Here is a 13,897-nt window from a genome sequence, read left to right on the forward strand (position 1 = left end):
GACTTCCAATTTCTTCCCTGGCATCCTCGTATCATTCGGCCATGCCAATATATCCTCCTCTCAAAAAAGGATGATATACGCTGTTTAATTCCGACGAACCATTCTCACAGAGGATAAACAAAACGGATCTATACAAAATATTTTGTCACCCTGCAAATTAGCCTCACTCCTAAATCCATCTCTAGCCACCAAGCCGGCCAATAGATCAAGCAAAGCCCTGAACTCGCCTCGTTCGACACCATCATATTTCCGCACAAGACCCGGCTCTCCTTGAGTGTTGGGTCACAGCGGCAGGCCTCAACGAGCCCGGATCGTGCCCCAGCGCTGTTACGGCTGCAGTGCCGCATGTAGTCAGGCCTGCCTCCACTAGCAACACAGGCCGTGTTGCAAGTAAAAGTCGCTAATAGAAATCACTCAAATTTTCTGTATTAATTTTCACTAGCATGTTAGCTGGGTTTTAAATTAAAAAAAAAAGATTGTTTTTTTGAGAATATAAGTTCAACAGTGTACCTAAATTAACAATTAAAGGTGATGATGTGCTGCTCGGCTGGCCAGCTGGTCAGTACTTTATTCTTTTTGTGTGGTTGAGAGGAAAATCATGTCTTTTCATCATGTTATCACTTTTCAAGAAAAGTTACAAAAGTTATCAAATATATGTTACATACATATTTAAAATAATACATATTTAAAATAAATTTTATAATTTTATAATTTTTAAAATAAATAAAAAATTTTAGCATTTACTGCCAAATGTCACAAACCCCTCCCAGCAGCTGAAACAAGCATGAAGTTGCTTTTGCGTGCAACACAGGCCCTCACATCTCAGTCTTTTTCCTCCTGTTACTTTTAATCCTTTTCCCTTTCAGTGGCCTTCAGCTCCCATAGCAGACGGTAGCATGAGGCTGCCTTCACTGGCTGTGCAGGCTACACAGGCTCTTCTAGATGTCCCCTCCTTATCTTTCTTCTTACCCTTCTCTTCAATTTAAAATATCAGGCTCTTTTTTCCTACTTACAACTCAGGAACGCTCAATCTAACTCCCTGGACTCTCTTTTCGTCAATGACTCTAACCACGCCCTGACGTGTTTCTGGTTCAAAGACATCTAAAACTGATCCTTGCGCAATCAGGCTTACCAACGGAAAAAAAAATTCTAGCCGCTCATTTCATATCGGGGCAGCAATTACAGCAGCTCAAAAAGGCCTCTCACAGCATCAGATACAAGCCCTCGGTCGATGGTCTTCATATGCTTTCAGAAGCTACATCCGGTCTAATCACCTCCACATAAAGGAAGCCAATCTAGCCTTGATCAGTAATAAATACATAAATAAATAAATTCCCCGCTGCTTAATTGGGCTGTCAAGGCTCTTCTTTCTGACGCAGCTAGTCAAAGCCCCTTTTCGGTTGCAGAGAGAGCCCTTTGGCCATCGTTTTGAATCTCATTTGCTCATCCAGCATCGGACGGGGCTCTCTCTTCTGGTGCAGCAGGGCCACAGCTCCCTTCGGTTGCAGTGAGAGCCCTTTATCCGAGGCATCAAACCACACCTCGCATTGAGCCGCAAGGGGGACTCTCCCTTCCGGTGCAGCAGAGCCGCAGCTCCCTTCAGACGCAGTGAGAGTCCCTCCATCACTCCCTTCAAATCTCTTTTCTTATCCAGCATCGGATTTTTCTCTCGCTCTTGTTGATTGTTCATTTTTATTCTATAAATTGTCACCATGCAGCTGTCAGATGTCAGGTGCGCTATAGACCTCCTGGGGAACAATTCCACTCATTCTCTACTACAGGAGAGGAAGAATTGTATAAACTTGTTAAATCGTCTAAAGCAACATGTATGTTAGACATTATTCCATCTAAGCTACTAAAAGAGGTGCCTCCAGATGTCATAGGTCCTCTTCTGAATATTATTAATTCATCACTGTCATTAGGATATGTCCCCAAAACCTTTAAACTGGTTGCTATTAAACCTCTCATTAAAAAACTACAACTTGACCCCAACAAATTAATAAATGACAGACAAATCTCGAATCTCCCTTTTCTGTTAAAGATATTAGAAAAGGTTGCATTCTCACAATTATGTTCCTTCCTTCAGAAAAATGGAATCTTTAAGGGTTTCAAGTCAGGTTTTAGACCGTACCATAGTACTGAGACTGCTCTTATTAGAGTTACAAATGATTTGCTCTTATCATCCGATCGTGGTTGTATCTCTCTGTTAGTGCTACTGAATCTCAGTGGACCACAACATTCTCTTGTACAGACTTGAGAATTATGTTGGCATTAGTGGTAGTGCATTGGCATGGTTCAAATCTTACTTATCTGACCGTCATCTATTCGTGGCAGTAAATGAAGAGGTATCATATCAATCACAAGTGCAGTATGGAGTATCCCAAGGCTCAGTACTAGGGCCATTACTTTTTACGCTTTACATGTTACCCTTGGGAAATATCATCAGGAAACATGGTGTTAGCTTTCACTGTTATGCTGATGATACTCAGCTCTATATTTCTTCACAGCCCGGTGAAACATATCAATTTGAAAAACTAACGGATTGTGTAGTTGAGATTAAAAAACTGGATGACGAGTAATTTCTTACTGCTAAATTCAGAAAAAACAGTTAATAATTTGGACCTAAAACCTCAGCGTGTAATAACCTAAAACACTGTCTAATACTACAGTTTAAACAGTATTCAGTCAACAGTTGTTTATTTACCTTCACACTGCAAATAAGCGGAGATGCTCCAAACTGCCTGCCACACGAGAGAGGTGGGAGGAATAATGAGGTTTGACTGACACTTTGAGGAGCCAATGGAGTTACTAGGTGTAGTGGCGTCACTTACTGGATCAGTGATCCTTTGCAGTTATATTTCCGATTTGAGCTTGAGCCTCAGAAATGCTTTGGAAAATGAAGCTTTTGTTGACACTACCACGTTACTTGATCAAAAAAAAAAAAATAGCTTTACTACTAAAAAGCTTTTTGATTCAGAAAACAGCAACGCTACCACCACACTACTGAGAAATGTAGTTAAACTAGTAGTCCAACACTGCTTTTTAAAATCACATGCTGGAGAGCTTTCCTGTTCCTGTCCTTTCTGGCTTGCTTAGTTAACGACACTTAATTTCCAGTGATATCGTCAACTTGATTGCACAGACACTATTTGAACTGAACTGAGCTGGATGATGACATCACTGAATTCAATGATAAACTTTAGCTGAAAATCGATTGTTTTCTTTTGTCTTTTTGCATTATTGACACTATTTTCCTATTTAAAACTGTAAAGCTGCTTTGACACAATCTGTATTGTTAAAAGCTCTATAGAAATAAAGGTGACTTGACTGTTTCACAAGAGGTTCTTTGTGGCGAAAGAAGGTTCTTCAGATTATGAAAAGGTAAGAAAGAGATTGTTCTTTAAAGAAACTTTGACCCTGCAGTGTCAGTTCTAGACCACAGTAACTGGGGGGAACAGGCTGGGGCCACTTGTGCTTTTTGGGGGCACACTTTTAAAAAGACTACTTTCAGTATTTTTCATTCAGTCAGTCATTTTCATGTCATGCATCACTGCAATCTCTAGAATAAGCTATAACAATTTAAACTCAAAATCATCCTAACTGCTTGAAGACTCAATTTTGTACTGTTCTGTGTTGTTTTGTTTTTTGTTTTTTTACACAATGGATTAATTAATGCGCATCAGACAGGTTTCTGTGCATAATGAAATTTTAGGATGACAAATGCCAAAAAAAAACAACAACAACAACAACAAAATAACAGACTCAGTGTGCAAGGACCTTAACTCTTTATTCCAAATTTTAAGTTTTGCTTACTGGATGGGCTCACTTAAGAAGCTGTCTGTAGGCATCATTAGATAGTATAAAGTGTTTTGGTTTAAACTGTTGAAGTGATTTTAATCATTTTGATTCTTGTATGTGAATGTTACTGACCTCAGTATCTCTAGTTTACAGTGTGAATCCTTCAGTACGTCACATAAGTGATTCACTCCTGTGTTTTTTATTTCATTCCCGTTAAAATCCAGTTCTCTCAGGTGTGATGGGTTTGATTTCAGAGCTGAAGTCAGGATGAGACACTGTGTCTCTGTAATACTAAAATCACGCAGACTGAAGACAGAAAGAGAAAAGACAATGAATCAGATCTATGATGCATCATGAACAAATGTCATACATTCACTAATAAACCAGCAAAATCATAGAAACTTCTAATATATGAATGAACAAACCAAGAGAGGAGTTTTTGAGGAGACTAGTTACAATCCAAGTCTGGACCCTCAGTCAACAAATAAGTCAATTTTACCAATTGAAATTAATATGTAGAATCAAAATAGAAACAATAGTAAAATGAATAACATTAAACAGTCGACTCTTAACTTTCTAATGGAATAAAATGATCAAATCAATGAAATCAACATTTTTTCCAAGCCATTTTAGTGTGTAGTTTACAATTTCTAACTATACAAATATACTAAATATACATTTCTTTTAATAATAATAAACAAAAAATAAATAGTGAAATATACTATGAGTCCAGTATAAATCTAACTGTCAGAAACATTTACTGTCATTTGTTAGACTGTTTTTTGTTGTCACTTCTGTTTTGTTTCACAGCAAAAATGTCAAATTTCAGCATTTACAGATACACATAAAACATTGTATTTCTGAATGTTTCTTGGAAAAATGCCAGAAAGTGCAGCGCTTGAAAAGAGCCCAGCGGACTTAAACTAAAAAGTAAACTTTAATCACTCTGTAACTGCTGTACAGTATAATGACACTAACTGTAGTTTCTCCAGCTTGCATTGTGGGTTCATCAGTAGATCACTGAGATTTTTCGCTCCAGAGTCTCCTAGTTCATTCCTGCTCAGGTTCAGTTCTCTCAGGTGTGATGGGTTTGATTTCAGAGCTGAAGTCAGGATGAGACTCTGTTCCTCTGTAATTCTGCAATAATACAGACTGAAAACAGAAAGAGAAAAGACAATGAATCAGATCTATGATGCATCATAAACAAATGTCATACATTCACTAATAAACCAGCAAAATCATGGAAACTTCTAATATATGAATGAACAAACCAAGAGAGGAGTATTTGAGGAGACTAATTACAATCCATGTCTGGACCCTCAGACAACAAATAAGTCAATTTTACCAATGGAAATTAATATGTAGAATCAATATAGAAACAATAGTAAAATTAACAACATTAAAGGGTCGACTCTTACATTTCTAATGGAATAAAATGAATAAATCAATGAAATCAACATTTTTTCCAAGCCATTTTAGTGTGTAGTTTACAATTTCTAACTATACAAATATACTAAATATACATTTCTTTTAATAATAAAAAAATAAATAAATAGTGAAATATACTATGAGTCCAGTATAAATCTAACTGTCAGAAACATTTACTGTCATTTGTTAGTTTTTTGTTGTCACTTCCGTTTTGTTTCACAGCAAAAATGTCAAATTTCAGCATTTACAGATACACATAAAACATTCTATTTCTGAATGTTTCTTGGAAAAAATGCCAGAAAGTGCAGCGCTTGAAAAGAGCCCAGCGGACTTAAACTAAAAAGTAAACTTTAATCACTCTGTCACTGCTGTACAGTATAATGACACTAACTCTAGTTTCTCCAGCTTGCATTGTGGGTTCATCAGTAGATCACTGAGATTTTTCACTGCAGAGTCTCCTAGTTCATTCTCACTCAGGTTCAGTTCTCTTAGGTGTGATGGGTTTGATTTCAGAGCTGAAGTCAGGATGAGACTCTGTTCCTCGCTGAAACCATACTGAATACTGGAACCACACAGACTGAAAACAGAAAGAGAAAGAACAATGACTTAGATCTATGACGATCAACTTACTAATGTGTTTTCCGTCATCCAGTACTTTTGCTGACAAATAAACAGCGATATTTGTGTGCAGGTAACATGGAGAAAGACTGCACATTGTTCATTTAACCCTTGTATGGTGTTTGAATCTTTGGAACCCATTTTCACTTTTTGTCAAAAGAAAAATTATACGCAAAATTGTTTTTTCAGGCTCATACTCATTGACCTTGGCTCATTTTCTGTGAAGAACATATATCAAAACAAATTTTCAATGACCACTCTGTACACCTACCTAAACACTTTTGTTACATTTAGGATGTTTGGGTCAACTGGACTCAGAGATAATAAAAGAGAAGAAATTTTAGGTCCTGTGTAACTTCACTCTGTCCCCCTATTGTCTGGGCCTGCTATTAGTATGTGTACGTGTGTTTATGTGTGTGTATGTGTAGTAGGGTTGTTTTCGTGTTGTATGCGTTCATAATAAAAGAGACTTTACACAAGGATGTAGTTGCCGTGTTTTACTTTTGGTCTCCTGCATTCTGTATTGAAAAATAACAGACACCATGAGACAGTGAAAGGAGGAATCTCTGCTTTAGTGGTGCCTCTTATCGCTACGACATTCTGCGAAAGAAAGCACCATAACAAGCATTGTCAATTTTTTTAGAATTACAATAATAATAAAAATGTAATGAAGAGAAAAGAAAATACAGAAAAATAAAACATACTATTATGAACCATTTACATACCTGTATTGAAACATAACAGACACCATCAGACAGTGAAAGGAAGAGTCAGGAAATGCATTCAAATCTCTCATGGATCATTAAAAGTAAACAGATATAACTTCAATCAATCATACATTTATAACTTCTAACACAGATGAAACTTTTAAACTCTGTTTTACCAAAGATTGCATCGTGAAATACTGAAAGTCAGCAGCATACCGCACGTGTAATAGCGGCCATTACCTGCAATCATACTCGGAATAAACGTACTCTTTACAACATTTGTAACTTGGATTACTAATCTCTGAATAAAGAAAAGTTAACAAACAAATACGTTTCACACAAAAACTCCGTAAACAATCTGTAATTAACAATATTTAACCACTTTTTCAGAGGACCTGATAAAACACCTTTAGCTATGACATTCTGCGAAAGAAAGAGGACGCCCGGAAATTACATAAGAGCTACCCTCGCGCTTACACACTACATAACCTGCGTGACAGCGCTTCACTCACGCAATCTCTCCTAATACAAATTTCAAAATAAAAGTCATGTTCATTTAGTACAATTAGTTAATAGTAATTTCAATAATATAGTGTAACAACATTACATTTGCCACATATGTGTGAATATGTGTGAGAGAGAGAGAGTCTGTGAGAGTGTGAGTGTACTGTGACGGTCGCAATTACAACCGCGCGCCACCGCGGTGGTTGCCACTGGTAGTACTGCGCGTGACGTCACACAACCTATAACAAGCATAAAATACACTGATCTATAATAGAGAACTGGATAGCTCATGACGTCATAAAAGTGAAGCCACCGCGCCGCCATATTAGTATTCCATAGAGTGCGCATACTGAATGAATAGGAAATGATACGCTTTTAATGAGAAAGCATCACATAACAAGTCAGAGTTTTTGTATCCGAAGTCTCACTGTACATTTTCACAATGCAAAGGTTCTAAGCATGTAAACATGTATTTGTTTAATGTCGGGAATTCCCTCTGCTTATTAAAATTTATGTTCATATAGCCTATTGTTGTCTCACGTGTCTTTTTTATTCAGAACAAAAAGAACTTACAAAACTGCGTCAGTGGGGGGCAGTATAACATCTTCTTAACAGTGTTAAATTACCTTTTTTTTCTTTTACAACACTCCCACTTAATTTTACACTGAAATTTAAGCACTTAAACAATTTCCATAACTAAGATCAGTACTCAACCTCACAAATAATGTCAAAAAATAATAAATCCTTCCAAACTTTCCTCATTATTTTTCTCTGTTACTTTACGTTCTATTTTCATAACATATTGAACAGTAAAGTAAGCATATTACACAGATTTAAACAGAGTAAAGCCCGATTTCTCTCCTAAGGTACTCAAACCTTTGTCTTGTCAGCGGCTTAGTCAAGATATCTGCCTTCATATCAACTGTTGGACAATACTGGACTTGTATTTGTCCATTCTGCACACAGTCACGAATGTAATGGTAGCGAATATCTATGTGTTTAGTTCTTGAATGATTGACTGGATTCTTTGTGATTGCGATGGCTCCTTGATTGTCCTCCATGATCACTGTAGGCGAGTCACTCATTCCAAGTTCAGTCAGTAATCGCTTCAGCCAGGTACCTTCTTGAGCTGCCTGGCTGAGTGCAATATACTCAGCTTCTGCTGTTGACAGTGCAACTGTTGCCTGTTTCTTGCTGAACCAACTTACTGCTCCTCCACTCAGGAAAAACATATTTCCAGTTGTTGAGCGACGGTCATCCTGATCTCCGCCCCAATCAGCATCTGAGAAACCAATCAAAGTTCCTGACTCTGACTGCTCATACTTAAGGGCAAGATTCACTGTACCCTTCAAGTATCGAAGAACTCTTTTCACAGCTGCTGTCAGATGTGCAGTGTTTGGATTTGCATTGAACTTTGACACAACACTCACTGCTTGTGCTATGTCTGGTCATATGGCCATTGCTGCATACAACAAACTACCTACCATGGACTGATAAGTACTTGGGTTCACAGGTTTACTGACACCATCATCTTTTCTTAACGTTACATTTGTATCAGCAGGGGTTGCAATGGGATTAGCATTACTCATTCCATACTTCTGGAGGATGGCTTCAATGTAATGCTTCTGATGCAGAAAGACACACTTCTTTGCTCTGTCTTGAACAACAGAGATGCCCAGGATATAGGACAGCTCCCCCATGTCCTTGTAGCGTCCTTTTAGAGCTTGTTTCAACTCATCCATGCTTTCTGTTGATTCTGTGATCAAAATCAGATCATCAACATACACAGCTAGAATCTCTAGCTCCTGTCGAGATCTCACGAACACACATGGGTCTGATGTGCTCTGTTTAAAGCCAATGTCTTTCATGAACTCTGTGAAAGCCTTGCTCCAACAGCGAGGAGACTGTTTAAGCCCATATATTGACTTTTTCAGTTTGCATACAAGATGTTCCTGTCCTGGTTTGATGTATCCCTCTGGTTGCTCCATGTAGATTTCTTCTTCCAGGTGTCCATTTAGGAACGCAGTTACTACATCCATCTGGTGTACATGTAGATTATTCTCGATCCTATTGCCTTACGATCCTTTGGTAAATCCACCAAGTCCCATGTTTCGTTTTCTAGCAGTGACTCAAATTCCAAGTCAGCCGCCTCCTGCCATTCCTTTGCATTAGGACTCATTAATGCCTCTTTTAGTGTGCTTGGCTCTCTTTGGAGGTTTCCTGATTCTGCTGCTTTCTCTAGCAGATTCACTGACTGTGAACTCGTCAGCTGGCATTTCCCATTCATCAGTATCGATGGATATTTCCTTCTCTGAACAGGATACTTCCACTTCCTGTTTCCAGCCGAAGTCAGATTCATTGAAGATGACATCTCGACGAATGAGAATCCTCCTTTTTTCTTCATCTAAGAGACGGTAGCCCTTTGCATTGTTTGTGTAACCCATGAAGCGAAGCTTCACAGCTTTCTTGTCCAGTTTTCTTCTCTCTGTGTCTGGAACATGTGCATAAGCAACACAGCCAAATACTTTCATGTGACTCATGTCCGGCTTTTTTCCATTCCATCTCTGGTAGGGTGTCGCTTTTTTCAGAACAGATGTGGGCAACCTGTTCTGTATATATGCTGCAGTTGCTACAGCCTCTGCCCAGTACATTTTTGGCAACTTAGCATGAGACAGCATACTTCTGGCTGCTTCAATCAGTGTTCTGTTTTTCCTTTCAGCAACACCATTTTGCTGAGGTGTGTGAGGTACAGTCATCTCATGGTGGATACCTTGAGCTTTCAAGTATTCTTGAAATTCACTGGATGTGTATTCTCCACCATTATCTGTTCTCAGCCTTGTGATTTTTTGTCCACACTCATTGGAGAATGTTTTTTAAATTCCTTGAATTTGCTCAGAACCTCACTTTTTTGTTTCAGGAAGTAGACCTTGCAACATCTGGAATAATCATCAATAAAAGTTACAAAGTACTTTGCTCCACCTATTGACTCAGTCTGCATGGGACCACAGACATCACTATGGATCAACTGCAACTTACGTTTGGAGCGAATCTCTCCCACTGGCTTGTGTGGTTTTCTAGACAGCTTTCCCTCCACACAGGCTTCACAGAAGGTAGCTTCTTTCTCTGCAGTAAAATCCACTCCATTTACCAGATTTTTAAGTTCCTTTAATTTGCTGGTGTGACCCAGGCGCTGATGCCACAGCCTGCCTGTTACTGATGCACTTGATGCACCATGACAAACAGGCAAACTTCCTTCAACGTTTAGCTGATATAGCCCATCAGATCTTTGTTCCCGTCCCATGGAGAGTTCCATCTTTTCCACGTATGTAGCAGGTAGACTTCTTGAACTGCACTGTATTTCCTTTTTTTCGTTGCAGCTCCCACTGAGAAAAGATTTCCGGATAACTTGGGAACATACAGCACATCATACATTGTGACATTTTTTACATCACTGACTTTGAATGTCATTTTAAGTTTGATGTTTCCAAGCCCTAGTGCATCCACAACCCTGCCGTCACCAAGTTTTACAGACTGTGGCTCTGAAAACTGTTGATAGTCCTGAAGACATTCTTTATAGCAAGTCATGTGCTTTGATGCTCCAGAGTCAATCAACCACTGAGCCTGTTGTGACATCTCATTCTGATTAGTCTCTTTAACTACAAAAGCACCCTCTGATGCCTCTTCAGTATCTTCACACATCATTTTTTTGGCCTTGTGGATTTTATTTTTTATTTTTCCTCTTGGACAGTCATGCTTTATATGACCTTCTTTTCCACATTTGTAGTATCTCCATGAGCTGGATCTGTCAGCTCCGACTGCCTTAGAATTAGGCTGTTTATTTCCACGAACTTGCATTGACATGGCTGACGCACCACCCGAGGCAGCTCCAATATCATCTACTTGCGCTCTTTTTTGTTCTTCATTTATTAACCCTTTCAGACCTGAATTTTTTTCACTGGACAAAAAAAATATTGTCCTCTTGATATTTGCTCTTCTCCAACATATAAATGAGTCTAAAAAAAAAAGATTTGTGCAAAATAATTTTTTATTAGATTTTTCTCATGTCCACTACAATGGACGCCAGGTCTGAATAAAAAAAAAAATCCACATATTTTAACCATACATAATAAGTAGAGTTTGTGCACTATAGTTGAACTAGTGTTTAAGATTTTGAACAGAATACATATTGTAAGAATGAACAATGCCATAAGAATGTGGAAAAAAAAGGTAAGATGATATGAAGTCTCAAAAAACTTGTTTTTTGGTTGAAGTGGGTGAATCTGAGTATATGTATAAATGTCTTTGTGTGTATATGTATGGGTTTATGTGTACTTGCTGATTGTTTTGATAAATATATGATTGTGTGCATTATAGCATCAAGCCATCGGTGTGTGTGGAGGGGGTGTGAGTGTGTGTTGCTGTGTATTCACTGATCTCATCCACTATGGCTGTTTCTCAATGAAACCAATGAAAAATTGACCTAAATATTATAGTCAATCTGAAGACATAAATGAAATCATATTGATATTAATTGCATTAATTAACATCAATGTTCATAAAACATTGACACTTGAATTTGTACTTCTGTATTTAGCTTTGAAATGCTTGCACAAATTTCTCAATCTGTTATACAACTAATTCATGAGGTTCTGCTAAGACCTGATGTCCATTGCGATGGACAGTAAATTTTAAAAAAATCCTGTGTTCTGCAACTCTGACAGATCTTCAAAATAACTTTAAATATTATCATTTTAGAGTCTTAATTTTACAACCGGTGCAAGTTGATGAGTCTACCATTAACATAATTCTGCATATAAAAGGTAAAATATGAGGTTCCTCCTCTTCTTGTCTAGTTGGTTAACATGTCTCTCTTTTGTGATGTCTGTAGCTCAATCAGAATAAGTTAGGAGTCAGATCTTCATTGTAATTGGTTGATCAGGGACCAATCAGTGACCAGGCATTGCTCATATTTTAAAAACATAACATTTTATTGGTTTAAACAAAAAATCATGTGATGTCCATTTCAATGGATGCAGGGTCTGAAAGGGTTAATGCTTGCTGAACAAACTGCAGTGTCAAAGTGTCCATCTTTGCTTCTAATGCAGTGACAATTGTAGCATAGCTTGATGGCAAACTACCCAGAAGAGTTACAATCTGGTCTTCCTCTTCAATTATAGCACCTATTGCTCCAAGCTTGTCAGTCAGTTCCTTCATTCGTTTTTAAATGCTCAGTTAAACTTTCTCCTTCCTTCATTTCACATCTGAAGTATTTTTTCTTTAGGAACAGTTTATTTGCAAGAGTATCTCTCTCAAAATGTCCTCTGAGCGTATCCCACGCTTCTTTTGGGGTCTGACAGCTTGTTATCAGGTACAGCTGGGGTGTACTTACATTCAACACCAACATGGAAAATGCCTTTTCTTTCCGACGTTGAAACTCAGCTTGTGCAGCAGCATTAGCTCCTGTTGCTAGGACTTCTGTTTCCATTAGCATCCCCCACAGTCCTTTCGCCTTCAGAAAATGCTCCATCGGAAATTTCCATGTTGCCCAGTTCTCAGATCCGCTCAGCTTGTCAATAAACAGTTTATCTTCCCTTGTGAACCCACAACACTGTTTATTTCCACGACACAGCTTTTTTTTTTTTTTTAGCGACGCTCTGGGCCCATAACCTATTGTTGTCTCACATGTCTTTTTTATTCAGAACAAAAAGAACTTACAAAACTGCGTCAGTGGGGGGCAGTATAACATCTTCTTAACAGTGTTAAATTACCTTTTTTTCTTTTACAACATAGCCTACATTACAGTCAGTTACATGAAGATGAACATGATAAACATCGGATGTTCAACATATATTTACAAATGACAAAGTGCTCATTCAGAAATCTGCATGAAGATTTATGTTTTGTATTCATACCTTAATTCGCCTTGTACTGTTATTCACTGTTTATGTAATTTTGTTACAGTGTTTTTTCGTACAGAAGTCCAACTGCATGTTTCAAAAATGATTTCGTTAACAGTATTCGTTTTAAAGCAGGTAATGATTTGTTTGTTAAATAAATAATTAGTTCAACATATATACCTAACATTTTACTCACATGGAAACGGCAATGTTAGTAAATCATTACAGAATTTGTGTGATCTTTAAGAGTCTAAAATAAATGTTGCTCAATCAGGCACAGTAAAAATATACACAACTCTGAGAAATAACGCTGACTATATACTGTATGAACTTAACGACATGAAGCTTTATTTCAAAGATTTGAATTTCAATACAACGAGCGATATAGTAACAGAGGCTTGTATTGTATTATTTACTTTGTATTCGAATCAATTTCAGATACTAATACCAGATATATGGTCATATTTATTATTTTCTGCATAATTAGGTACATAAAGAAATATATATTTGTGTTGGATCAGTTACCTGTGTCTGCAAGTGCGCAGCTGACACACCCACCTAAACGATTTCAATATATCGCTTATCCTGCTCAAAAAGACCATAAACATTCCAGATAACATCTTAAATAAAAATTAATTTACATACACATATCCTAAAAGCTAATCCTGTGTGAATGATACGATTCAAATCGGGTGATTTTAGGTCAGTGATTTGCATGTGAGTCAATGGTGCTCTCTGTCGGTAGGGAATAGTAAGATGGTGGATCGAACATTTCCGGTGGAACGCAACGAGCGATCCAGTCATTATATAGATCAGTGATAAAATACAGTGTTTCTGCAACAATTATTCTGCCGTGTTTAGCGCAAGTGCCTTCAAAAACTAATTACCATGAATGTGTCAGGGGAAATAAGGAGATACTTGAATGAATTATTAATAAACTAGTGT

General features: G+C 37.7%; 1 protein-coding gene across 1 annotated transcript in view; it reads right to left on the reverse strand.

Annotated features, from left to right (window-relative positions):
- LOC127154146 (protein NLRC5) overlaps nucleotides 1–13,897 on the reverse strand; it is a 65,400-nt gene that overhangs the window by 13,436 nt on the left and 38,067 nt on the right. Inside the window, exons 16-18 of the mRNA XM_051095554.1 lie at nucleotides 5,618–5,803; nucleotides 4,777–4,950; nucleotides 3,931–4,104 (exon numbers count right to left, since the gene is read on the reverse strand). Of these exons, the coding sequence (XP_050951511.1) occupies nucleotides 3,931–4,104; nucleotides 4,777–4,950; nucleotides 5,618–5,803 (534 nt within the window). The remainder of the gene's footprint in view (nucleotides 1–3,930; nucleotides 4,105–4,776; nucleotides 4,951–5,617; nucleotides 5,804–13,897) is intronic.

The sequence above is a fragment of the Labeo rohita genome, chromosome 22 (assembly GCF_022985175.1).
Source record: "Labeo rohita strain BAU-BD-2019 chromosome 22, IGBB_LRoh.1.0, whole genome shotgun sequence".
NCBI classification, from domain to species: Eukaryota; Metazoa; Chordata; class Actinopteri; order Cypriniformes; family Cyprinidae; genus Labeo; species Labeo rohita.